General features: G+C 39.9%; 1 protein-coding gene across 2 annotated transcripts in view; it reads left to right on the forward strand.

The window, feature by feature from the left end:
- LOC126263653 (phosphatidylinositol glycan anchor biosynthesis class U protein) overlaps positions 1–26,889 on the forward strand; it is a 104,900-nt gene that overhangs the window by 69,851 nt on the left and 8,160 nt on the right. For both annotated transcript variants that reach the window (XM_049960756.1, XM_049960755.1), the window contains exons 4-6: positions 3,667–3,922; positions 17,168–17,439; positions 17,550–17,692. In XM_049960756.1, the coding sequence (XP_049816713.1) occupies positions 3,667–3,922; positions 17,168–17,439; positions 17,550–17,692 (671 nt within the window). The remainder of the gene's footprint in view (positions 1–3,666; positions 3,923–17,167; positions 17,440–17,549; positions 17,693–26,889) is intronic.

Below are 26,889 nucleotides of genomic sequence, written 5' to 3' on the forward strand. Positions count from 1 at the left end.
CTGACCCATGGTTTTCTTTTGCGTGATGAGCCACCCCCGCTATGTGGTTGTGGAGCCTTCCAGTCAGTGGCCCACATTTTGGTTGAATGCCCCCTTCTTTTGGCTCTGCGTACTAAGTACAGACTCCCCCACACTTTACCTTTGATGTTGGCTGACGATTCCCAGATGGTCTCTCTGGTTCTCGGTTTCCTCCGGGAGAGTGGTTTTTATTCTCAGTTTTAAGGTTTTTAATCTCTCTGGTGTTGGGGCAGGGCGGTGAGTGTTTGGGTGTCTCCCACTGTAGGCAGTGTTTAGAGATTCCCGATTCACCTCCCTGACCGGAATCCTCTTTTCTTCCCCTTTTACTCTTTTTACCCTTTTTTAAGGCTTGGTTAGTCTTTTTATTCCCATACGTATTTTCTGCATTATAGCAGTTGTACCTTTTAAGTCACAGGTGGTCTTGCCTATGCTGCTTCAGCATAGTGTTGGGTTCGTTCTCTTGCCGACTTCCCTCATTTGTTTTTACCAATGACAACGTGACTGCCCTTTACGTTTTTTCCCTTTTTTCCGTTTTATTGTTCTGACTTTTCTGAGATGTCCCGTTAGCAGAATGGAGTATATTTGAAACAAGGGACTGATGACCTCGCTGTTTGGTCCCTTAAACCTCAAACAACCAACCAACCAACGATGCCCACGCCTACTACAGTAGTAAAAGTTTATATGCCAACTAGCTCTGCAGATGATGAAGAAATTGATGAAAAGTATGATGAGGCAAAAGAAATCATTCAGGTAGTGAAGGGAGACGAAAATTTAATAGTCATGGGTGACTGGAATTCGACAGTAGGAAAAGGAAGAGAAGGAAACGTGGTAGATGAATATGGATTGGGGCTAAGAAATGAAAGAGGAAGCTGCCTGGTGGAATTTCACACAGAGCACAACTTCATCATTTCTAACACTTGGTTCAAGAATCACAAAAGAAGGTTGTATACATGGAAGAACCCTGGAAATACTAGAAGGTTTCAGATAGATTATATAAAGGTAAGACAGAGATTTAGGAACCAGATTTTAAATTGTAAGACATTTCCAGGGGCAGATGTGGACTCTGACCACAATCTATTGGTTATGAACTGTAGATTAAAACTGAACAAACTGCAAAAAGGTGGGATTTTAAGGAAATGGGACCTGGATAAACTGAAAGAACCAGAGGTTGTACAGAGTTTCAGGGAGAGCATAAGGGAGCAATTGCTGGGAATGGGGGAAAGAAATACAGTAAAAGAAGAATGGGTAGCTTTGAGGTAGCAGAGGATCAAATAGGTAAACAGACGAGGGCTAGTAGAAATCCTTGGGTAACAGAAAAGATACTGAATTTAATTGATGAAATGAGAAAATACAAAAATGCAGTAAGTGAAGCAGGCAAAAAGGAATACAAATGTCTCAAAAATGAGATCGTCAGGAAGTGCAGAATGGCTAAGCAGGGATGGCTAGAAGACAAATGTAAGGATGTAGAGGCTTCTCTCACGAGGGGTAAGATATACTGCCTACAGGAAAATTAAAGAGACCTTTGGAGAAAAGAGAACCACTTGCATGAATATCAAGAGCTCAGATGGAAACCCAGTTCTAAGCAAAGAAGGGAAAGCAGAAAAGTGGAAGGAGTATATAGAGGGTCCATACAGGGGCAGTGTTCTTGAGGACAATATTATGGAAATGGAAGAGGAGGTAGATGAAGATGAAATGTGTGAAGAGTTTGACAGAGCACTGAAACAAGGCCCCGGGAGTAGACAACATTCCATTAGAACTACTGACAGCCTTGGGAGAGCCAGTCCTGACAAAACTCTACCATCTGGTGAGCAAGATGTATGAGACAGGTGAAATTCCCTCAGACTTCAAGAAGAATATAATAATTCAAATCCCAAAGAAAGCAGATGTTGACAGATGTGAAAATTACCAAACTATCAGTTTAATAAGTCACAGCTGCAAAATAGTAACGCGAATTCATTACAGGCGAATGGAAAAACTGGTAGAAGCCGACCTCAGGGAAGATCAGATTGTATTCCGTAGAAATGTTGGAACACATGAGACAATACTGATCCTACGACTTACCTTAGAAGAAAGATTAAGGAAAGGCAAACCTACGTTTCTAGCATTTGTAGACTTAGAGAAAGCTTTTGACAATGTTGACTGGAATATTCTCTTTCAAATTCTGAAGGTGGCAGGGCTAAAATACAGGGAGCGAAAGGCTATTTACAATTTGTACAGAAACCAGATGGCAGTTATAAGAGTCGAGGGACATGAAAGGGAAGCAGTGGTTGGGAAGGGAGTAAGACAGGGTTGTAGCCTCTCCCCGATGCTGTTCAATCTGTATATTGAGCAAGCAGTAAAGGAAACAAAAGAAAAGTTCGGAGTAGGTATTAAAATCCATGGAGAAGAAATAAAAACGTTGAGGTTCGCCGATGACATTGTAATTCTGTCAGAAACAGCAAAGGACGGAAGAGCAGTTGAACGGAATGGACAGTGTCTTGAAAGGAGTGTATAGAATGAACATCAACAGAAGCTAATGGGGATAATGGAATGTAGTCGAATTAAGTCGTGTGATGCTGAGGAATTAGATTAGGAAATGAGACACTTAAAGTAGTAAAGGAGTTTTGCTATTTGGGGAGCAAAATAGCTGATTATGGTCGAAGCAGAGAGGATATCAAATGTAGACTGTCAATGGCAAGGAAAGCGTTTCTGAAGACGAGAAATTTGTTAACATCGAGTATAGATTTAAGTGTCAGGAAGTCATTTCTGAAAGTATTTGTATGGAGTGTAGCCATGTATGGAAGTGAAACGTGGACGATAAATAGTTTAGACAGGAAGAGAATAGAAGCTTTCGAAATGTGGTGCTACAGAAGAATGCTGAAGATTAGATGGGTAGATCACATAACTAATGAGGAGGTATTGAATAGAATTGAGGAGTTTGTAGCACAACTTGACTAGAAGAAGGGATCGGTTGGTAGGACATGTTCTGAGGCATCAAGGGATCACCAATTTAGTAATGAAGGGCAGCGTGGAGGGTAAAAATCGTAGAGGGAGACCAAGAGATGAATACACTAAACAGATTCAGAAGGATGTAGGCTGCAGTAGGTACTGGGAGATGAAGAAGCTTGCACAGGATAGAGTAGCATGGAGTGCTGCATCAAACCAGTCGCAGGACTGAAGACCACAACAACAACAACAGTAATTGGTTGTTAATGGATTCTCGTGATATCGACCTATTGAAGTTTTCTAAAACCCGTTATCAGTTTGTAATCACTTGACATCCATTCTAGTAAAATGCATCCCACACACATTTCTTTTACTTTTAAGTTAACATCATTCAGTTAGTTTGATGTTGAAGTGATCTTTGACACATTTTCTTCCTCAAACAATGCTCTAGGCTAGTTGTTAAGAGATTTATGAATTCCAAAGTCCTTTAGATTTCAAAATTTCTCACATGTTTCTTTTATGGCAGAAGTGTTATTTGGATGCACATAAATAGAATGGTCAACTGACAAAATCATTTCAGCCCCTGGAGACATAATTTTTATGCAACAAGTGATTAATTTGAGAATTCCAAAACTGCTTATGTACCTAGTATTCTGCTCATTTTCTGTGACTGTCTCTTTGCCTCAGATTTGATTGACTGTAATGAAACTTTTTGTTCTCCAGGAAAGCGGGTGGCATGTTGTTGTTCAGTTGCATTACTCACTCTTCAGTCATTGTATCCAGCAATACTTGTGATGCCAGCAGCACTTTATATTTATAAAAATGAAGCAAAGACAACTGTACAAAATAAACATTACACATGGAAACAGTCTTTCATATACACATTTGTTGTGTTTTCACTGGCTGTTGGAAGTTTACTTTTCTTGTCATACAAGATTATTGGAAGTTTATTATTTCTTAATTCAGTATATGGTTTCATGTAAGTATATTAATTGTGATAAAGCTTTCCTATTAGATGTAAGAAGGGTTCATATATTATAATATAAAATGATAAGTTTTGAAACAATGGAAACTCCAGGATGGAATGACAGTGTTATGAGAAGGGTAGATTTCTGCTCAGCATATAGTGAAGATGTCGACCCATATAGAGGCTCAACAGAAAGACTGCTAAACAAGTAAGCGTTTGGCCAAAAGGCCTATTGGAGTACACACACACACACACACACACACACACACACACACACAACCAGTGTCTCTGAACAGAGACATTGTCAGGGGTGTGTGTGTGTGTGTGTGTGTGTGTGTGTGTGTGTGTGTGTGTGTGTGTGCGCGCGAGTCCGCGCGCGGGCGGGTGTGTGTGTGTGTGTTTACTTCAGGAGAGGACTTCTTTGCCGAAAACTTACTTAGTAGTCTTTTCGTTGTGCCTTTCTGTGACTCAACATCTCCACTATATGGTGGGTAGCAATCTATGTTCTTCATAATATTGTAATGATAAATTGGGCCCAGTTATGCAATATGGAATCAACTCCAAATGTATAGTTTTGAACTACATCATGTTTTGCAAAGCATAAAAATAAAATTCTACAAGTAAAATATAGACAAAGTGAGAATGTTATTACACTGTACGTTTTAGATACCAGTGTTTAAAATAAAGAAAGGTATAAAATGTAGATTTCCCTTGGTGGAAAGAGCCTAAACGGGAGTTGGTTCCATATTCCTTACCTCAATAAGTTAAAATGGCACTCGGATCTTTTGTGTTGTATTTTGAGGATCTGGGTAGTGTAAATCAGGAGCTTGAAAAACCTGGCTATAGTGATGTTTGCATGTATTAATATATTAACCTTCAATTATTTACCAAACAATATTAACATAATACAATGCAATGGCAAGAAAATAATATATTTTGCACAATGAATCCATTGTTATTCCAAGGTAAAGTCCAGCGCCCCATCAACCCCATCAATATCATCCACAGCACCACAATCTACTGAAACATTACTGTAAAATGTGGTAGCTTCAGTTGGAATGAGATGCGTAATGAATGTGATGTCATCCGATTTTGACTATGGTATAGGCTTTCTATTAGGCCACAAACATAACAGGAGTGATGAGAAGTTTACTGCAGACTTTGGGCGACCAGTTCTTCTTTTCTTGACATCTTCAACAAAATTCTCATTAATTGTGTATTCATATATTCAGAGAAAGGTGTGCTCTTTAAGATTCTAATATGATGGAGTTGTAGCCAGCTTACATTGTTCTGATGTATGTCTTGTTTCCTATTGAAAATACTCTATTCAAGTTGTGCAGTTCCTTTAAAGTCATGTTTTGGCACCCTATGGACCTGTAGGGGAATCTTTTTCCTCGCCTTCTGCATTACACGGATGTAGTCTTCTGGCATATAGAATTCATCCTGCATCTTCAGAGCGCATTCTATTATCGCCAAAGTCACTATAGTTAGGCAAAAAAAGAATGAGATAAGATATTTCAATGTAATTGTCTTCAAAGAACTATGCTCTTCTAGAGTTGCTTTTAACATTAAAACCATTTTTATATTATGGTGTTGTCCCCCACATGAATCTGACCACAAAACCAATTCCTTCACTCCATGATTTAAATTGTTCAGTATGCGGTGTTGAAGACAACTTCTTGAGCCCCATAGCCAGCAGTGTTTTCAATCCAAGAATAGCAGTGTGCTTCATTACATTTACCAGTATGGATTCTCTAACACTTTAGACGACAAGAAGCAATGTGGAGCTGGTTTGCAAATTTCACACCTCTTTCATGTCAGTTGACTTACTTGGTACGCACAGTCGATTTCTTCTCTGGGTAGTCGGCCACGTCGATCTCCAAAAACCTGTTCTTTGAAGAACGAAGCTGGTTAAGGGAATTTTTCAGACTCTCTCTCTCTCTCTCTCTCTCTCTCTCTCTGTGTGTGTGTGTGTGTGTGTGTGTGTGTGTGTGTGTGTGTGTGTGTGTGTGTGCGTGTGTGTGCGTGTCTTCACGAAATAAGTGGATACTGGCAGAGTACTTTTAGTTTAGTCTTGGTATATTTAAACTTCCACAAAGAACAAATTCATCATTTCTCACATAAATATTCAAAAGTTTGTAAGTCAACCAATCCATCTCACATTAGACTCTATTAAATACATTTACTATAGTGTTGGTTTAACAACCACATAATTTATGAACTTGTCATCCTTCTAGCAAGTCCAACACATGAATTACTTAAAAGGCTAATCTCATTTCTTTGTTTGTCCTTAACAATCATCACAGTGACTAAAGAACAGCACAGGCTCTTCTCTACACTTACGCTGAAACTATATGGATCGTACAGCAGGTACTTGTCAGCCACTGCGTCCACATTTATCTCGTGACTGTTTTTAGACCTGCACACACAAACATGCAATGCGCAGTAGGTCAGATTCGTCTCTCACACACTTCTATTTAAAATATTGTGGCTTTGAGATGGAGAATGGCCAAGAGGTTCTAGAATTTACGCGGAAATTCTCAAAGCACCACATATTCCCCTCCCCCCCCTCCACCGCCCCCCCTCCGCCACCCCCCTCCCCCTCAGACCGAACACATGAGATTTTGTATACAATCATTATGTACGTTTGTATCCCATATAACAAAAATTCATATTTCACAGTATACCTGGGCTAGTAGAAATCCTTGGGTAACAGAAGAGGTAACAAATTTAATTGATGAAAGGAGAAAATACAAAAATGCAGTAAATGAAGCAGGCAAAAAGGAATACAAACGTCTCAAAAATGAGATCGACAGGAAGTGCAAAATGGCTAAGCACGGATGGCTAGAGGACAAATGTAAGGATATAGAGGCTTATCTCACTAGGGGTAAATTAGAGACCTTCAGAGAAAAGAGAACCACTTGTATGAATATCAAGAGCTCAGATGGAAACCCAGTTCTAAGCAAAGAAGGGGTGGAAGGACTATACAGAGGGTCTATACAAGGGCGATGTACTTGAGGACAATATTATGGAAATGGAAGACGATGTAAATGAAGATGAAATGGGAGATATGATACTGCGTGAAGAGTTTGACAGAGCACTGAAAGACCTGAGTCGAAACAAGGCCCCAGTAGTAGACAACATTCCATTAGAACTACTGACATCCTTGGGAGAGCCATTTCTGACAAAACTCTACCATCTGGTGAGCAAGATGTATGAGACAGGTGAAATTCCCTCAGACTTCAAGAAGAATATAATAATTCCAATCCGAAAGAAAGCAGGTGTTGACAGATGTGAAAATTACCAAACTATCAGTTCAACAAGTCACAGCTGCAAAATACTATCACGAATTCTTTACAGACGAATGGAGAAACTAGTAGAAGCCGACCTCGGGGAAGATCAGATTGTATTCCGTAGAAATGTTGGAACACATGAGACAATACTGACCCTACAACTTATCTTAGAAGAAAGATTAAGGAAAGGCAAACCTACATTTCTAGCATTTGTAGACTTAGAGAAAGCTTTTGACAATGTTGACTGGAATACTCTCTTTCAAATTCTGAATGTGGCAAGGGTTAAAATACAGGGAGTGAAAGGCTATTTACAGTCAGTACAGGAACCAGATGGCAGTTATAAGATTCGAGGGACATGAAAGGGAAGCAGTGGTTGGGAAGGGAGTGAGACAGGGTTTTAGCCTCTTCATGATGCTGTTTAATCTGTATTATGAGCAAGCAGTACAGGAAATAAAAGATAAGTTCAGAGTAGGTATTAAAATCCGTGGAGAAGAAATAAAAACTTTGGGCTTCACCGATGACATTGTAATTCTGTCAGAGACAGCAAAGGACTTGGAAGAGCAGTTATACGGAATGGACAGTGTCTTGAAAGGAGGGTATAAGATGAACATCAACAAAAGCAAAACTAAGATCATGGAATGTAGTCGAATTAAGTCGGGTGATGCTGAGGGAATTAGATTAGGAAATGAGACACTTAAAGTAGTAAAGGAGTTTTGCTATTTGGGGAGCAAAATAGCTGATGATGGTCAAAGCAGAGAGAATATCAAATGTAGACTGTCAATGGCAAGGAAAGCGTTTCTGAAGAAGAGAAATTTGTTAACATCGAGTATAGATTTAAATGGCAGGAAGTCATTTCTGAAAGTATTTGTATGGAGTGTAGCCATGTATGGAAGTGAAACATGGACGATAAATGGTTTAGACAGGAAGAGAATAGAAGCTTTCGAAATGGGGTGCAACAGAAGAATGCTGAAGATTAGATGGGTAGATCACATAACTAATGAGGAGGTGTTGAATAGAATTGAGGAGTTTGTGGCACAACTTGACTAGAAGAAGGGATCGGTTGGTAGGACATGTTTTGAGGCATCAAGGGATCACAAATTTAGCATTGTAGGGCAGCGTGGAGGGTAAAAATCGTAGAGGGAGCCCAAGAGATGAATACACTAAGCAGATTCAGAAGGATGTAGGCTGCAGTAGGTACTGGGAGATGAAGCAGCTTGCACAGGATAGAGTAGCATGGAGAGCTGCATCAAACCAGTCTCAGGACTGAAGACCACAACAACACCACGTTTTTCTTTTCATAACCATGAATACCCTTTTTCTTATTATTTACTTATTCCTTATTTTTTTCATTTTACTTTAATTATAAAATGTGAACATTTCAATCAATGTTGGAGTTCGTTTTCTTATATCTAGAAATCGTGAAGACTACACCTTTGGTTTCCAATCGTAAGCTCCAGGTGTTCATGACACTTGAGTACTTGAGTCTTTATTCGAATTCCTTGTACTATTTCTTCCTTAGTACATACTAGTATCATTATTTATAGTAGTTTATAGTCTGGAGGAACTCTGGACAAATGAAAGGGTTCTTTTTGACACTTGGAAACTCAGATAAAACATAATAATGCTAGTGATATATAGAACTCAAACTTACCAGAATAATTCCTATTAAATGTGTGACTTCTGTCACAGTACTGTCCTTTTCCCCTAGGATTGGTACCCATACCTTACATGTAGGTTGACCCTGTGAGTGCACTTCCTCCATCCGTTCTGGTGGGTACGCCTCTTTATAAAATATCCCTATTCATCAGGCCACAGATCGTCCTATCTCTATGTAGGTATGCCTGCTCTATATCCTTAGCCAATGCCGGGTACACCCTCCTTATCCTTTATGAGTAGGCCTCATGGTTCTTTGCCCTAGTATACATCTTGATGTACACTGTAATCAAATATTTCCTTGTAAAATAAAAATCTATTTTACTCTTCACTCTCACTTCTTAGTACCTCATTTAATACCCTTGAATCCTCCTCTACATTTCAACTTCTGTAATCATGGTAGGTACTATATTCATTTTTTTTTTTATGTATACGTGTGTTTGTGTGTCCGATTCTTCAGCTTTGTTATGTGAAAATAACTTGTAGGTTATTGGAAACAATGGAGACTATGAAGGACTTCTGCGATAGAAGTATATGAATATGGAAAGAGGGAAAAAATATTTAGGTCCTCAGAAGAGAAGTAAAAAAGGAAAAAATAGAAATGGTTGCTAAGATCGAAGAAGAGACAGAAGGTAGCCCCAAAGACAGGAAACCCTTCCCACCCCGCTTCCCCAGGATCCCTACTTCACCGGTAGTTGAGTTAGAAACCGTAGGAGGTATGGTTTAAATCGTCTCCTACAGAACGGACATTCCCACCTTCACACTTGAGGGCCCTGAAGAAAATCTTAGCAACCCTATGGAAACGGCAAATGGTGAATAAACAGGCACACTTGTTTTCGAGGGTCATTTGAAAGGTGTGATGTGTGTTTTGTTACCGTATTTACTCAAATCTAAGCCGCACTCGAATCTAAGCTGCACGTGAAAAATGAGACTCGAAATAAAAGAAAAAAAAAATTTCCTGAAAATAAGCCGCACCTGAAATTTGAGATTCGAAATTCAAGTGGAGAGAAAAGTTTTAGGCCGCACCTCCAAATCGAAACAAAGTTGGTCCATTGTAATATGAGACACAATTTAGGTCGGATGAATGACGATACAGCTACACTAGTTTGGTTCGAGCCGTAAGCTTAGCAGTTAAGCTTTACCAGGTAGCCATTGCTATGCGTCAGGCGCTCCGTCCGTTTTTATACGCGTACCCTTCGTTTTTCACGTGCTTCATCTGGTTTGAATTGATTGCTTATTTTTCTTTGATCTGATAAGCACCGTTTTCTTTGTTATAGGTGTTTACGCCACTCTAAGCTGAAAATGCATTATGTCATGCATTGTTTATCGCATTCTGATAATGAGTGTTTACGACCTGTTGTTGCTCGCGGCGTGCTTTGCTTATGTGCGTGCTACCGCCGCTTACAATAAAAAAAGAGAGAGGAATTGTCTCACTAGCGAAACAATGGCAAGAGACTGCTATTTGTTGTTATTTACACTGCTGCTTTCTTTGATAATGATCAACAAGAACCAAATAATAAACTGCATATGATAGATGATGTTCTGAACGAGAGTTTAGCGAAAAATTTTCTCCGTTTGAAAATCTTTGCAGACGCCTCTTTAGTACATTACTTTCTGCACAGAAATTAGTGATCTTAGATTTAAAAATCTAGTCAATTGCCGTGCTTCATAAGCATAAGAATAATACGAATATAAACATGACATGATTTGTGCATACTTCCGCGTTTGCTGTTGTCTCACTCTAGTTTCGTAGTTTATTGGGCAGACAGGATTTAAATGAGATAGCAGAAAACACAAAAGAATACATGGCAAAATGTTTATATTTGTATTATTCTTATGGTGAAGAGAATACTGCATGTGATTCACAATTCGTAAAAGTTCCCATTAGCAACCATCTCTTCTCACAGGTAGGGAAAAATTCAGAACGTAGAATTGGCCATACTGACAAACATCGCAAGCAGTCTTGCCAGTCGGATTTTCGTAGTACATTGAAAAGCTGCTACATTCGAAGATGAACAATGATGTGTCGGCAGAAGTCCCAACACCGTGTTGTTTGAGGAAGCCGAAATGCACGCTATAAGCTCACGCAGGATGGCGTGAGGTCTGAAACAGGATACTTAATGAATGCTATAAAGAAAAGTACGTAGCTGCTAGAATACTTAACTTTAATCAACAATTGATGAACATTGGTCCTGTTACTGTACATGCTTCATTAGATACATAGCAAAGGATAAATGGCGCCTTGCTAGGTCGTAGCAATTGACTAAGCTGAAGGCTATGCTAACTATCGTCACGGCTAATGAGAGCGTAATTCTCAGTGAACCTTTCCTAGCAACGTCGGCCGTACAACTGGGGCGAGTGCTAGTAATTCTCTCGAGACCTGCCGTGTGGTGGCGCTCGGTCTGCGATCACTGACAGTGGCGACACGCGGGTCCGACATGTACTAATGGACTGCGGCCGATTTAAAAGCTACCACCTAGCAAGTGTGGTGTCTGGCGGTGACACCACAAACAATACGGAATTTGTATTTACTTCGTTGGATAATGTATGGAGAAAAAAAGCTCGTCTTCCACGTTTTTTTTTTTTTTAATTACGCAGAGGTTTTGGCGCCAGTGTTTATCTCTGTGCCTGCAAAGCATGCCTGTGTAGCGCTACATATATTCAATGGCAGAAGTTAGTTGTGGCGGCACCTACCAACATATTTCAGAACTTCCGCTTACTTTGCACTCGATTCTAAGCCGCAGGTGGGTTTTTGGATTACAAAAACCGGAAAAAAGTGCAGCTTAGATTCGAGTAAATACGGTAGTCATGATTTATCTGTTGGTGTAAATCATGCTTTTATCTGCACTACCCACTCCTTTTAAAATCGATACAAACCCTCCTGTCTACATCACATCTCACAAAAGATATAAAACATTCTATACAGAATAGAAATTTGTACACTACAGTGTAACAATTGTTCACTTCATCACATCATATTATATTCTACACAGACATAATATTCTTATTTCATTTATTTCATCTAGAAGTCACTGTTTATCTATGATTCTTCTAAACCAATCTTTGTCTTATAGTCTTATCCAGTTTTCTAAGTACTAACATTATAGGATAGTTTAAGATTTTAGGAATAAATTACAGAATAGTTTAAGATTTGAAGGGAATTCGGTGCAGGAAAATTTTATTACAGAAGAAACACCGAAAACAACTCTGGATCCAATGGTCGTCACTCCACCCATTAACACAGAATGTTAACGTCCCTGGGGGACAGAGGACTCCACTTGGATCCCATGGATCTGATATTAACGTCACTTGAGCAAGTGCAGACCAGTACTTCTCTTTATATTTCTTTGGATATTTTTCCTATTGCAAAACAATCACCACTTCACTAGGTAACACCACATTAGGTGAAGTTATTCTATGTTCTACTCTATCCTGGATGAGTTTGAATCCTTTCCACAGGTCATCCATACATCTCTTGGTATCACTAAGTTCAGAAGATAAAATAGCAGATACGTTCTCGGATGTTACTTTCTCGGAAACTTTCCAATTTATAAGTTTTTCCCCTGTTCCTCCCAACTATTTATATTTATAATGACGGAGTTCGCTAGTTTCACTCTGAAATTTCTTTCTACAGGATCTACTCATGTATTCACACCCGTAATTTGCGACTGGACAATTGGTATTAACTTCTCTTGCTTATCAACACTTTATCTTACAGTATGTAATCTCTGCTTCACAGCATCAAATGTAACATTATGTACATTTTGAAATGATCCTAACTTCTCACTAAATTCAGATTCTACATTATTACATTTATCTTCAATATCAAATTCTAACTTCTTTGCCAAATCCTGAAGTGGATCATTCTGTCTCTGATTAAAGTCAGTGAACAGTTGATATACGTGACCGTTTAAAGAACTTGTTATTTCACCTTCCAAATCTATTTTAAAATTTTCTACTTTAATAGTTAAAGTGTCAAAATCAGTCTTCAAATTTCCCATGCCTTCAAATAAATTGCTAAATTCCTTACTTTGTTCATCTACCTTAGCACTTAACAATCCTAAAGTTTAATTCTGAACATCCAATTTACTATTTGAGTATTCACTGAATCTAATTTAAGACTTTGAGCATTTAAAGTTTCATGTAACTGTAAACTTTGGGCTTCTAGTTTGGCATTTAAAGTCACACTTAGTTCCTTTCTTAAAGAAGTATTTTGAGCAGTTAGTTCCTTTCTTAAAGCTGCTGAATCTGCACTCTGGGCTTTGATTAAATTTACTAATTCAGACTAGTCTGGCACTTCCTTCCTCACTTTCATAGCCATGGCTGGTTCTAAAGTTTCCCCAATTCTCTGTGTATTATCCATATTCCTATTAGTTTTAGATCTAGTAATCATTTAACGAATTAACTCTAAGTATAATAACTACACCAATAAAAGTCACTCTGTTTGTATCACTTCTTGCTAAGGTACAAAGTTCTATTTTGCGCTCGCCTGGCGTCAAACTCTCGCAACGTAGGCAAGTGGATGTGACGGCAAGTCAGCATCGGTGAACAGCAAGCCGTCGGCGTCAGACATTGGTGTCGACGTCGGTGTTGGTAGCCAGCTGTGGAAGCAGATCAGCGCTGGTGAACCGCAACTGGTGCTGGTGGTGTCAGATGTAGTTTCTGCGTCAGCATCACCGCGATGTGTGTAAGAGCTGCATACTCCCCCCCACTGGATCTTTTTAGTTGAATTATTCTCATCTTATCTCTTCTTAGTCTAATACATCAAGGTCTTCTTTCCATTCTTTTAACGTTCTTCCCTGTTGTTGCATCCACAAATTTTTCCATTTGATTTTTGGACTTAACCAAATTACACGAAATAGTTCTCTTGTATTGTTATATCTGCTTGCTGTGGCATCACATCATATCTTCTTCTTCTTCTTCTTCTTCTTCTTCTTCGATTTCTTCTCGAAATTCTCATTTTTTTATTCCTTTTCACTGGTCGCCACACTCTAATGTTTTAACAACAAGAAGCGATGTGGAGCTGGTTTGCAAACTTCACACCTCTCTCACATCAGTTGACGTACTTGGTATGCACAGCCGATCTTCTTCTCTGGATAGTTGGACATTTTGATCTCCAAAAACTACTTCTCCAAAGAATAAAATTGGTTAAGGGAATTTATCAGTCTCTCTCTCTCTCTCTCTCTCTCTCTCTCTCTCTCTCTCTCTCTCTCTGTGTGTGTGTGTGTGTGTGTGTGTGTGTGTGTGTGTGTGTGTGTGTGTGTGTGTGTGTGTGTGTGTGTTCATCAAATAAGTGGATACTCGCAGAATACTTTTAGTGTAGTCTTGGTATATTTCAACTGCTACAAAGAACAAATTCACCCTTTCTCACGTACATATTCAAAAGTTTGTAAATCAACCTATCCGTCTTGCATTAGACTTGATTAAATACATTTACAATAGTTTTGGTTTAACAACCACATAATTTATGAACATGTCTTGCTTCTAGCAAGTCCAACACATGAATTATTTAAAAGTCTAATCTCATTTCTTCATTTGTCCTCAACAATCATCACAATCACTAAACCAGCAAAGAATAGCACACACTCTTCTCTACACATACACTGAAACTCTATGGGTTGTACAGCAGGTATATGTCGGCCGCCGTTCGGCCACTGCATCCACATTTATCTCGTGACTGTTTTTAGACCTGCACACACAAGCATGCAATGCTTCTATTTAAAATATCGTGGGTTCAAGATGGAGGAAGGCCAAGTGGTTCTAGAATTTATGCGGAAATTCTCGAAGTGCTACATTTCCACAGTGTACATCCAGAGTTGTCTTTTTTAAAAGATGATATTTGTTGGTATACATGGTGATGACAATGTTATTTCTAGATCATAAGTGAATGTTTCAATCTGATCTTCCTCATGAGCTCTAATCATATCTTCTATCAGCATTTTATGAGCGTGTTCTTCTCTATATATGTGGTTTTTATGCTGGTCATTGAGCATTGCCTTATCCACTGTAGCATTTGCTGATGCAGCTTGTGCCTTATATTTGTCGCAAACACTACATTTGTCTTTTTGAAGTGTCTTCCTTCTTAAATTAAACTCTTTCTGAAATACTTCCTTATACTTGAAAAATAAGAGAGTATCACTACAGTCTTCCTTATATAACACAAACATTTTGCTTATTGTTAAATCAGGTGCAACGTATTCTGCATCTGATTTGTTTCTACTGCAGTGACTTACATATTTTGAGAACTTACTAATATGGTGCATAATGTCCAGTTTTTGCTGATCTGTAATCTTATTATGACCTCCACTACATCCCCTTCTATATAATAATGCATTGTTATCTTTGAATCTGCTCTTCTCCATTGCTGTATTCACACTCTTAGTCGAAATATGCAGTTTCTGACAGTAGAAATCCCTGCAAACTGTAATATCATTAATTCTGTAAACCCCACTATAATTACTTTTATTATTGTCTCTATTTCCTCTGTGACGGTAGACTTCATGTTGCCTAATCATTGGCAGAGCCTTTCTAGGCACTTCAGTCCATAACCGCGCTTCTGCCACGGTCGCAGGTTCGAATCGTGCCTTGGGCATGGATGTGTGTGATGTCCTTAGGTTGGTTAGGTTTAAGTAGTTCTAAATCTAGGGGACTGATGACCTCAGATGTTAAGTCCCATAGTGCTTAGAGCCATTTACTTAGAGCCATTTTGTTGCCTAATCATTCTGCCTAACACTGCAGTTTGTATATTATAATCTCCACTTTTCCAAAAATTGTCAAAGCGCAGTTTCCTCTCCTGTATGCTTATTTTGTCACTACATTTTCTTGAACAGTTACAGATGTAATCTCTCAACAGTTTTGGTTCCACTGATTTCTTTGCAGCATTAACATATCTTTTGTTACTATTTCTTAGGATCTTATGACGCTCTGTTGACAAACATCCAAATTTTCTCTCCCTCCCTTTTGTGGGCCTCCCTTTATGTTAACTTGCAGCTCTGCTGCTGTAATCAACACTATAGCTGTCTTCTGCATCATGTTCTGTAATGATTTTCTTTATCAATAGATCCATTAATATCCACGACACTTTGTCTTAACCCACATATGATATTTCCATCTTTTTCCTGTAATACACAAAAAATAGGCCCTTGTTAGTATGCAGTACCATGAATATATCACCCATTTCGATATCAATGACAGTCATAAAAAATGATTTAAAATGTTCTACTAACCTAACTTTTTCTTGATGCATTTTGGACCTGTAGAAATTGTTCTGTAACATTCCCTTCCTGCAGCAATAACAAGAAAGGCTTTATAAGTAATATCACCTACAAAATACTATGTTTCACATGTGCACAAAGTATTAAAAATATTATTTATTCCACGAACCTGCAAACCCACATTGTCACGTAAACACAGAGAGACCAGGCATTTTCCTCTAGATAACTTGTTCATTGTCATTGGTTTCTCCTAAGGAAGTGTTTTAATATTGTGTATATGAATAACATAGACCAAAAACACAATAGTTAGTTCAATTCAGTCATAACAAAAACACTTACACATAGACAGCTCACGAAGACATGACTTGGTTCTATATTGCAAGTCACTGCACCTTTGATTCTAGTGCTGGCAGTTGGTTCTGCACTCTCTAGATGGCAGCACATTACGAAAAGGAGTTGTTTCAGTTTTGCATAACATGGTACACACCTTCAAGCACATTTTGCAATATCAATCCAAAAATCCAGATAATGGTGGTTGGATCCTTATTGCATAACTAGGTCCAATTATGAGACAGGATTGCTGGCAAGTACTTACCTTCAGAAGGCAAGGACCTCATCTTGAGGTCCGAGTGACATATTCTTCCTGAACCTGCTCCTGTTTCCACTCTGATAATTGTCTTCATTTTCAGAGCTAGGTAGAATGTCTCTTTCACTTATATATGCGCCAATTGGAAATGCTTCTGATTACAGCTCTTAAAGGTAAGTGATGGCCAATGCCGGCCAGAGTGGCCTAGCAGTTCTTGGCGCTTCAGTCTGGAACCGCGCAACTGTTACGGTCGCAGCTTTGAATCCTGCCTCGGGCATGGATGTGTGTGATGTCCTTAGGTTAGTTAGGTTTAATTAGTTCTAAGTTCTAGGGGACTGATGACCTCAGATGTTCAGTCCCATAGTGCTCAGAGCCATTTGAACCATTTTTGATGGCCAAGAATTCTGCCCCATAATTTATTAGCCTTTTCATTTGCATGTTACTTTGATGTTATATAAAGTGAAACTGCCAAATGTGATTTGAGATAAATAATTCCTTTTCTCCATTGCAGACTAACTGTTCCTGATCTTAAACCAAATATTGGATTATTTTGGTATTTCTTCACTGAAATGTTTGAACACTTCCGGCCACTGTTCATAGCTGCTTTCCAAATTAATGCAACTGTTTTGTACATGCTGCCACTCACATTAAGGCTTCGTGAAGAACCCATGTTGCTAGCTACAAGCTTTTGCGCTCTTATTAGTGTATTTAAGTCATACCCCTGTCTTGGGGATGTAGGATTTTATCTGGCACTTCTGCCCATGTGGAAGCATCTATACAATCGTAAGTAACAACTTCTTTTTTTTAACTTTTTGATAGTTTCACCTAACACATTAATGGTTGGAAATCGTAAGTTAAATATTTGAGGAATAACAGCTTTTTTTACATTGCAGATATGCAACAAGGTTTCATTGTTGCATGCTTCTTCATAACTACTTCAGTGCTAGGCCCAGTGCTTTGGCACCTCTGGATATATTCTCGGTCAGCAAATGCAAATTTTTATTTTGGTGTCACACTTGCATTTGGTACTGCACAGGTAAGGATTCGAGATAACAAAAACATATTAAAGATTATGTTTTTGGTATTATTTGTTTAGCGTATGGCATTACATGTGAACAGTGACTAGCAATTGTAGATTACATAGTTTTACAAAATTTTTACAAAAATATATTAATTTCATAATTTATAGTTTAAAAAATAAGTCTATAAATTAATATCTAATTTGCCGATCCATTCAAGGGCTGCGTCTGTCACTTCAAAGAAATCTTCCAACGTTCCAGGGTAGGCTCTTCTGCTACAGCTTGTTACAGTGTGATGGATTGTCTGGTGTTCATTTCCACAGTCACACTGAGAAGATGGAGCCCTTCCCCATTGGTAGAGGTTTCCAGCACATGCTGTGCAGGCACGTCACATTAGTTCCATACTGGCTGGCCGGTCTTTGGAGGGTCTGATGTTCCTCATGGCCAATAGTGTTCCACATTTCTGTCCATTTTTTGTTGATACTGAAAGTAGCTGCCTATAGCGATTCTGCCAGTAGGACAGATGGCTACCTAGATTTTAATCGGTTCATTCGGAATGCAGGAACGTCAGACTGCATTGGAAGCTCAGGAATTTTAAGTAATTTTTGGTATTCCTTTAGGGCATTCTGTCTACGGAGGTCTGGTGGTGCAATGTTGCTAAGATGTGGTAACCAGTACAAAGGAGTAGATTTGATGCAGCCTGTTATTGTCCTCATTGCTTCATTTAGCTCCACGTCAGTTTTTCTCATGAGTGCTACTGAACCACACCGGGGCACAGTATTCAGCAACGGAATAGACTAGCCCTAAGGCAGCACATCGCAATGTCATAGCTGTTGCACCCCATGAGATTACCACTCAGCTTCTATATGAAGTTATTGCGTGATCTCAGCTTTGCTGCTGTGTTTTCTATCTGTGAGAGAGGGTTCTGTCAAGAATCACTCATAGATATTTTGGAGAGTCTTGGTGGTGAAGGACCTGACTATTAAAGGTGACATTGAACTTCGCATTGGCCATTCTGTTGTTAAGGTGAAAGCAGCTGACTTCAGTCTTTGTTGGATTTGGTATCAGTCTCCACTTTTTGAAGTATTCATCTATTGTACTTAGATCGACAGATAGGATCTCCTCACCAGATTCAAGAGTTCTCTGCTGGGTAGCCAAGGCCAGATCATCTGCATAGATGACCTTTCTTGACTGTTTCAGGGAGGTCAGATGTATGCAGGTTGAACAGGATAGGTGCTGAAACTGAGCCTTGAGGAAGACCGTTATCAAGTTTATTCTGTCTGCTTAGTTTGTTGCCAAGGACTACTTGGTAGTATCTCTCAGACAACATGTTGTTTATGAGCCTGATTGTGGTTTGGCAGTGTATGACATTGGCGAGTTTGTACAAGAGTCCTTGTCTCCATACTGTATAATAGGCAGCTGAAAGATCAATAAAATCCACTGACATTTTAAGGCGACGTCAGAATCCAGCTTCTATGTGTGTAGTTAAGCTGAGCACTTGGTCTGCTCAGCTTCTGTTTGGTCTGAATCGTGCCTTTTGGATGAGAATAACTTCATGGATCTTTGGACCAATTTGGTTATGGTGACTCTTTCCAAAAGCTTGTAGGAGCTGCTCGGGAGGCCGATTGGGTGATAGCTAGCAGTTTTGTTTGCTGGTTTACCTGGCTCCAGTATTGCTGTGATTTCTGTTTTTAAGGCTTTTGTCATGTTCCCTGATAGCATAACTTTAGTGAAGAAACTTGAAAGCCATGTACGAGTCCTGTTTCCACAATTGATGTGGAACTCTGGGTGTATCCCATCAGATCCTGGAGCTTTGCCCTTTTTTTTTTTTTTTTTTTTTTTTTTTTTTTTTTTTTTTTTTTTTTTTTTTTTTTGCTGCAGTGATCTCATCTATAGTGAAGTCTCTGGAGTACACTGATTTGTTGGGTGCCTTCTGCTTCATGTTTCTGAGCTTTTTCTTAACCATTCTTGTGTGGCTCATGTGGGGGTGCTTTGGAGAGAGAAGGGCATCAAAGTAATGTGTTTACATTCTGTTTCAGCAATTTATAAGAAGAATATTGACATTTAACAATATGAAAGCAATAGAATGATATTTCCTAATAAATACTATAATGTATGCAATGTGGACATGTTTTGACAGTGTACAGAGTAGATGTTAATGCAGAATGCCAGAGAAACTGATTTACAGTGCTTCATGATTTATAGAGTAAGTAAAACGATATTATTTTATTAATATCATAACTCTTGTCAGATAGGCCCATTTCTGGTAGTGGTTCTTTCACATTGTGCTGCTAGCTAATTAATAAACCCCTTTTCGGGTGGAGTTTAGTTCACTTTTGATATGATTGCCTTTCATGTAACAGTCGTTACTTCCAATTGCCCTGCTTGTGGTTGCATCTCTGTTCAGTTTGTGATTTGGATTGAAAATTGTGTCTCTAATTTTTTCTGTGGTTGAGTTGTTAGCTGAGCATGCTGCTATGCATTCCATGTATGGTGTGGCAAGAAGCAACAGTAGCAAAGTGCCTGCACAGAGAATGGTTTCCAGCGTGGTGATGGCCATGTCAGGACATTTTATGTTGTGAGACAATGTTGACTTCCTTGATGTAACAGAATCATTGATACTGCCTTGATATGAATTTCACAGAATGTGAAGTGATATTTTCGAGCGAAATATTTATGGACATTGGAAGACAGTTGTAAGCCCAGCATGCAATCCATTATCCATTTGCTAGATACCTCACATAACGTTTGGGATATCTTGCATGAGATGGAAACCACGCATTCAATTTGTAGAAGGTACTTTACCTGTCAGATGATGGCTTCCTGTACATGTTGACTTCTGTCAGTGGTTTCCACACCAAATTTTCCCCTCCCTTGACCTTGCTGTTTTATTTGTTGCAGTCTTCATTTGTAAGAGAGGTTGCATTCAACATCAGCAATCTTGTGTGAGACTTCAAAAATCCTCACACAGTTATGTGAGGCACAATCATCCCAGAGTAACAGTGAATATGTGAGCAAACATTGTATAAAACCATACCATGGAGCCCAATCTTCTGCCCAACATTCTCTCTTCAGGACATTGTTTAATTAATAAATGATGTATTTTCAGAAATTGTGTTCGACTTTGATTGTGTATATAAAGGGGCTGATGCACACTTTTGCATTCATGTTAGCGATCATCATAATGGCTTTTTGGTGTTGTTGTTGATGATGAAGAATTATTTTTGAAATATTTAGCCATTTTTAAGCATATTAGGCATTTATTGGTGTACATACCATGCAGTTTCAGAATATCTTGTAATACCAGCAGTGCATCGTAAGCCAATTAGAACACATCTCAGAAATTCAGTTAGCATAGAACCTCATGTGTGTAAAAGTATAATCTTGAAACTGAAGCACGTGACTGCTCGCTCTCCCTCTCCCTCTCCTCCCTCTCCCTCTCCTCCCTCTCCCTCTCCTCCCTCTCCCTCTCCCTCTCCTCCCTCTCCCTCTCCTCCCTCTCCCTCTCCCTCTCCTCCCTCTCCCTCTCCTCCCTCTCCCTCTCCCTCTCCTCCCTCTCCCTCTCCTCCCTCTCCCTCTCCTCCCTCTCCCTCTCCTCCCTCTCCCTCTCCCTCTCCTCCCTCTCCTCCCTCTCCCTCTCCTCCCTCTCCCTCTCCTCCCTCCCTCCCTCCCTCTCCCACCCCCCCTCCATCACACCCCCCCTCTCTTTAAGATTTTTAATGTACTGCATGACATTTGAAAACATTTTCAATTGCCCCGTGCATGATTATGACAGCTGTGTGTGGTATTTTTGTGCTGGTGGAGCCACAATGAGAACACTACTGTGGTAAACAATGCACAAGGGTAATCCCAAAAGTAAGGTCTCCTATTTTTTTTATAAGTACAGAACTCTGTTTGTGTGGCAGTTGGTCACACTGCTATGAAGAGTTCTTCACAAGCTGTGTGTAAACTTGCGCACGCCGCACTGAGGCGCTCAGTCTTGGCTTGGCAGCCATTGAGAATGGAGCCCCCTTTGGATGTTACCACCAAGTGTGAATTGCGCGCAATTATTCGGTTTTTGAACACAAAGGGCGCTGCACCATCGCCAGTTGGCAGAAGTGTATGGTGAGTCATGCATGGATGTCAAAAATGTTTAAGTGGTATAGAGAGTTTGCAGCTGGTCGAACCGAAATTCATGACAAACAAAGGAGCGGGAGACTGTCAATTTCTGAGGAGACAAGGTTGAAGGTTGAGCAAGGCATGCGTGAAGATCAGCGGATCACCCTGTATGATCTCTGCATGTTGGTTCCTGAGGTTTGGCCAGAAAGCGATTCAGCTCTGACGACGAGGTGAAAGAAGAGTATGGCGGTGAGCTGGTATGACATGGGCATATAAAAACTGCCACAGCGTCTACAAAAATGCATCGACAGAAATGGTGATTATGTTGAAAAATAGCTAAATGTTCAAGCTGTAAACTGATGTAAACCATTGTAGAAATAAACAGATCTACATACTTATAAAAAAAAATAGGAGACCTTACTTTTGGGATTACCCTCGTAGAACAGTTTTATTCAAATATTAAAGAACACAAGTCTCCTTTGTGGAGTTTGAAATAAAGACAAATACTGATTAAATGGCCGAAGATAAACACTGCATAGTGTTTGTCCTATGATGATTCTTTAGACTCTGCAGCCGATATGTGGCCCAGAGAGCTTGAAGGAATAGATAATTTGATAGCTGAGATCGAAGTGCCAATGTGTGATTAAGCACTGGCCTAAATACTGTCACTGTGTGATTTGCTGGTGAGCAGGTGACATGCTATAGGAAAATAGTACCTGTGATTGCAGCACTGTGCTCATAGAAGTGTGCTCTGCTGGCAGTTGACTCAGTGCCCCTTGCAGCAGCTGCAGACTGTGGGTACAACAAATCAACATATTGTTGTGGCTGTTGTCTGGAACATTTACCAACATGTGAGACAAGTGCAGATCATTATTTAGCTTGGCACTTGTGCCCATCACAGCAGACGATGCCTGAAACGTGACCACCCATGGGACACAAGTGTGTTACAGGTTTGCAGATTGCTGTCTTGTAGGTGGGACACAGCATCTCTTCTCCCAGGAAAGAGATGGCGAAGCCATCTGGAACGATCGGGCCTCCTTCCCACCATCTGGAAAAATGATGGCGCTACCATCGGGAGACATAGGGCAAGGAGCCATTGTGTTGTTGACCCTGAGGAAGTAGCATCAGAGGTTTGTAGTAGCTGTGCCCAGAGGCTGGTATCTTTGACCCACCATGAGTCTGACGTTGGCGGATCTGGAGCAGCTGGCAAGACAGTCAGCTGCCAAGGAACAAGTGGTATGGAGTGAGTCTGCAAGGAGACCAAACATATTGAAGACAGGTACTACATATGTATGGGGGGGGGGAGGGGGGGGGTGTACTGTGGCAGAAAATTCATTGTCACCAAACTGGAATGGGGCAAAAATAGAATGGCATAGCATTGGAAAATTCCTTGTGGCAATACTAGGTATGCCTTTCGCATTGCAATAAGAACACTGCCCAGGTAAACGTTATAGAATTGTTTTTTTATTTGAATACTAAAGTACGTCTCCCCTTTGTGGATTTCGAAGAAAAAATAAATTATTGTTAAATGGTGGAACGCACCTCTCTTAGCAGCTGTCAGAGTTTTGTGGGACAACAAATTGGTTTGTTGTTGTTGGTGGTGGTGGTGGTGGTGGTGGTGGTGGTGGTGGTGGTGATGTCTGGAACATTTACCGACATATGGGATGAGCATGGATCAATGTTTGTCTTGCACACACTTGTACTTTTCGCAGCAGTTGATGTTTGAAGCATGGTCACCTGTGGGACATGAATGTGTTGCAGGCTGCTGTCTTGCAAGAGGGACACAACAATGTGGGTAGTGAGCATCATATTACTCAGGTCCTATTACTCAAGTCCTGAAGACCTCATTTTCTTTGACAAGTTATTCCGTTTTTGTCAATGTAGAGCCTCTCCACTCCATCAGTCTGAAATGGCTTACTTGTCAAAATGTTTTTCCATGTCGTCATATTCTTGGGTCTCCCAAGTGGTTGAATTTTTTGTCATGGTTCCTTCATTACACATGGCCAGCACTCCCATGTTTTTCATATTTGTGATCTGCTGACTGCTGATCTCCCATTGCATCAAATTTCTCTCCTTTTGCCTGCTGGCTTCATTCTCCCCCATACTTGACCGTAACTACTATTCGTTCCAACTCACTTCTTTCAGAGATGTGTAGCTTCTCCAATCCCTCCCACCAGTCCCTTCCTGGCTTTTCATGTTTCTGTTTCCTATGGAACATCTGGTTGAATGCTGATGTCAACATATGTGTTCCTATGGAGAGGCCAACTGACATATGGGTCCCAAAGATGGGCAGCAGTCTAGATGATTGATCTGGTAGAGTAGCATTAACCATCATGGCTTTACTGTGAACAGTTGAAAGCAATGTGATACTACAACCATTATATTTCCCTGAGGGTGTGGCGGTCTATTATGAAACACATCCAGAAAGTAAGGTTCCCTACATTTTAAAAAAAAAAAAAAAAAAAAAAAAAAAAAGAGAGAGAGGAGAAGAAGAAGAAGAAGAAGAAGAAGAAGAGATAACATAGTTACATGAAAAACTTTATTGGAAACAGGTACAGCAATGTTTGAGCTATTTTTCAACATAGTAACCAAAAGAATTGAGACACTTGTCATATCATGGGATCAACTTTCATATTCCTGTGTCATAGAAGTCTGCCGCCTGTGAATGGAACCAGTGTGTCACAGTTATCTTCAGCTCTTCATCGTTGTCAAAATGCTAGCCAGAAGACAGGAATTTCTTGACGTGCAAGAAAAGATGGAAATAACTGGGAGCAAGATCAGCAGTGTATGCTGGGTGATCAAACAGCTGCCAGCTGAAATTCTGCAAAACAGACACTGTGTGGCACATCATATGGGGATGAACATTGTCATGGAGAGCACACCTGCAGTAAGCAGTGGCACGTTGCAGTTTCGGCGTTGTTTCCCAATAATGGTCGGCATTCACCATTTCACCTCTAGGCAGGAAGTCAAGAAGCAGAATGCCCTTTCTGACATCGCTGTCTGCATCCCCACAGTCTGAATTTTTTCTTGATCAGAGATCCAAAGTGATGCCAATGCATTGACTGCTGCTTGGTTTCCGGGACAAGTGGGAAATTGACATCCCATAACCCATGACGATCCTGATGAGGAACTCATCACAATACCACTGCAGAAATTCAGTGTTGTTCCAAAGCGTTTCATTGTGTGCTCAGGTGTCAAGTTTTTCGACACCCACCTGACACAATTTCTTGAACAGCAGGTGGTTAGTGACAATTTCATGCAACAAGGATTGATCTGCAGAAAATGGCTGCTGAGCTTCTTAATTGTGAAGCGATAATTCTCCAGGATGTGCTGCCGCAAGAGGTCAACAAGGGGATCATTGATGAGGGATAGTTGCCCACTGTGCTCTTCATCATGGACACTTTGATGGCCTTCGGAAAAAAGCCTACATCAACAAAGCACTGCCTCTTTGCTCATGATGTTCTGCCCATAGACCTGATGATGAATTTTAATGGATGCTATATTTTATGCATTGAAGAACCTTATTACTGACCGAACCTCACAGGTGGTGGGAGAACAAGTAAGAGATGCCATGTCGGGGCACTGCTGCCACGGTACTGGCTCCAGGTAAGATCTGTCTGGCCTACATTCGACTGTCCCATCATAGATTTGTTGTGCACACATATTTTTCTCAACTAAATAATTCTACTTTAAAGGAAACTACCTCAGGAAGCTCACTTTCTGAATGCGCCTTGTATATGGCGATGATGATGATGATGATGATGATGATGATGATATCTTCTTGGATGAAATATTCCATGCATAAAACAGTCCCCCATTCTGATCTTCAGGTGAGGACTACTCAGGATGATGATATGACCAGAAAACAAAACTGGTATTCAGAAGGTGAGAATGTTAGATGCACATAAATGGGCAAGTAGTCAGAGAATTTAAAAAGAGAAATGGATTATTTGAAGTTAGACATACAGGGAATTAGTGAAATGTGGTAGCAGGAAGAGAAGGACTGCTGGTAGAGTGAGACCAGCATTATAAGTACAAAATTGAATAGGGTAATGCAGGAGTAGGTCTATTAACGAATAAGCAAATGTGAATGCATACAAGATGTTACGAGCAGCATAGTTGAATGCAGTATCGTGGCTATGATGAACACTAAGCCAACACCCACCACATTAGTGCAAGTTCATATATGCCTACAGCTCTGCAAACAATGAAGGTACTGAAAGATGAGATAAAAGAAATCATGCCGGTTGTTAGGGGAGACAAAAATCTGATTGTAATAGGGGACTGGATGAAAAGGAAAGCAAAATAAAATAGGGAAAGACATAACAGATAGAAGAGAATGTAAGCAGGGGAGCCACCTAGCAGAATTATGCTCAGACCACAATGTAATTACAAAAAATTGCAGTGTCTGTTTTGTGAAGAAGTACAGTGCCATGTCCGTAGGAACAGGCATTGTGGAGATTACAGTTACTATGAAAAACATGAAATGTATTCACAATTGTGAATATGAATTACCCCCAGCTGCTTAATGGTGTGAGAGAATGAAAATTTGAGCCAGACCCGGACTTGAACCTGGATTTCTTGTTTTATGTGAGTGGTCACCTTAACCACTTTGGCTGTCCAAACTTGACTCACAGCCAGACCCAAACTTCCGTATGTCGTCATCCATGTGTCGTGCTCATATATCCTATTAATGTTGTTCTCATACAGAGGAAACTCTTTTTTTGTAAGTCACAACCCAGGTATTTGCCGATAAATACGAAATTTCAGAGCCTGTATTCTGAAGAATTACAATGCAGTGTTCTTTTGGACATGCATAGTACTCCATGCTCTTTTACTCTTGATTTTAGCTAATGTAAGTGTCAGTCTCCCAACAAATAGTGGGACCTGGTCCTGCTCTGACCTCAATCATTTTGCATTGATTGTAAAAAAAAAAAAAAAAGAAAAAGAAAAAAAAGTAATGAGCCCAAATTCGGAAAAAAAAGTATTAAGATATCACTATACATAATCAGAATAGGATTCTGGGGCTTTGTTGCAATCCTGCCAACAAGTTTTCTGCACTTAGAAGTCCCTTTTAGAAACACCTTTCAAGCAGCACATTGGAGCCATCCTGACC

The sequence above is a fragment of the Schistocerca nitens genome, chromosome 6 (assembly GCF_023898315.1).
Source record: "Schistocerca nitens isolate TAMUIC-IGC-003100 chromosome 6, iqSchNite1.1, whole genome shotgun sequence".
NCBI classification, from domain to species: Eukaryota; Metazoa; Arthropoda; class Insecta; order Orthoptera; family Acrididae; genus Schistocerca; species Schistocerca nitens.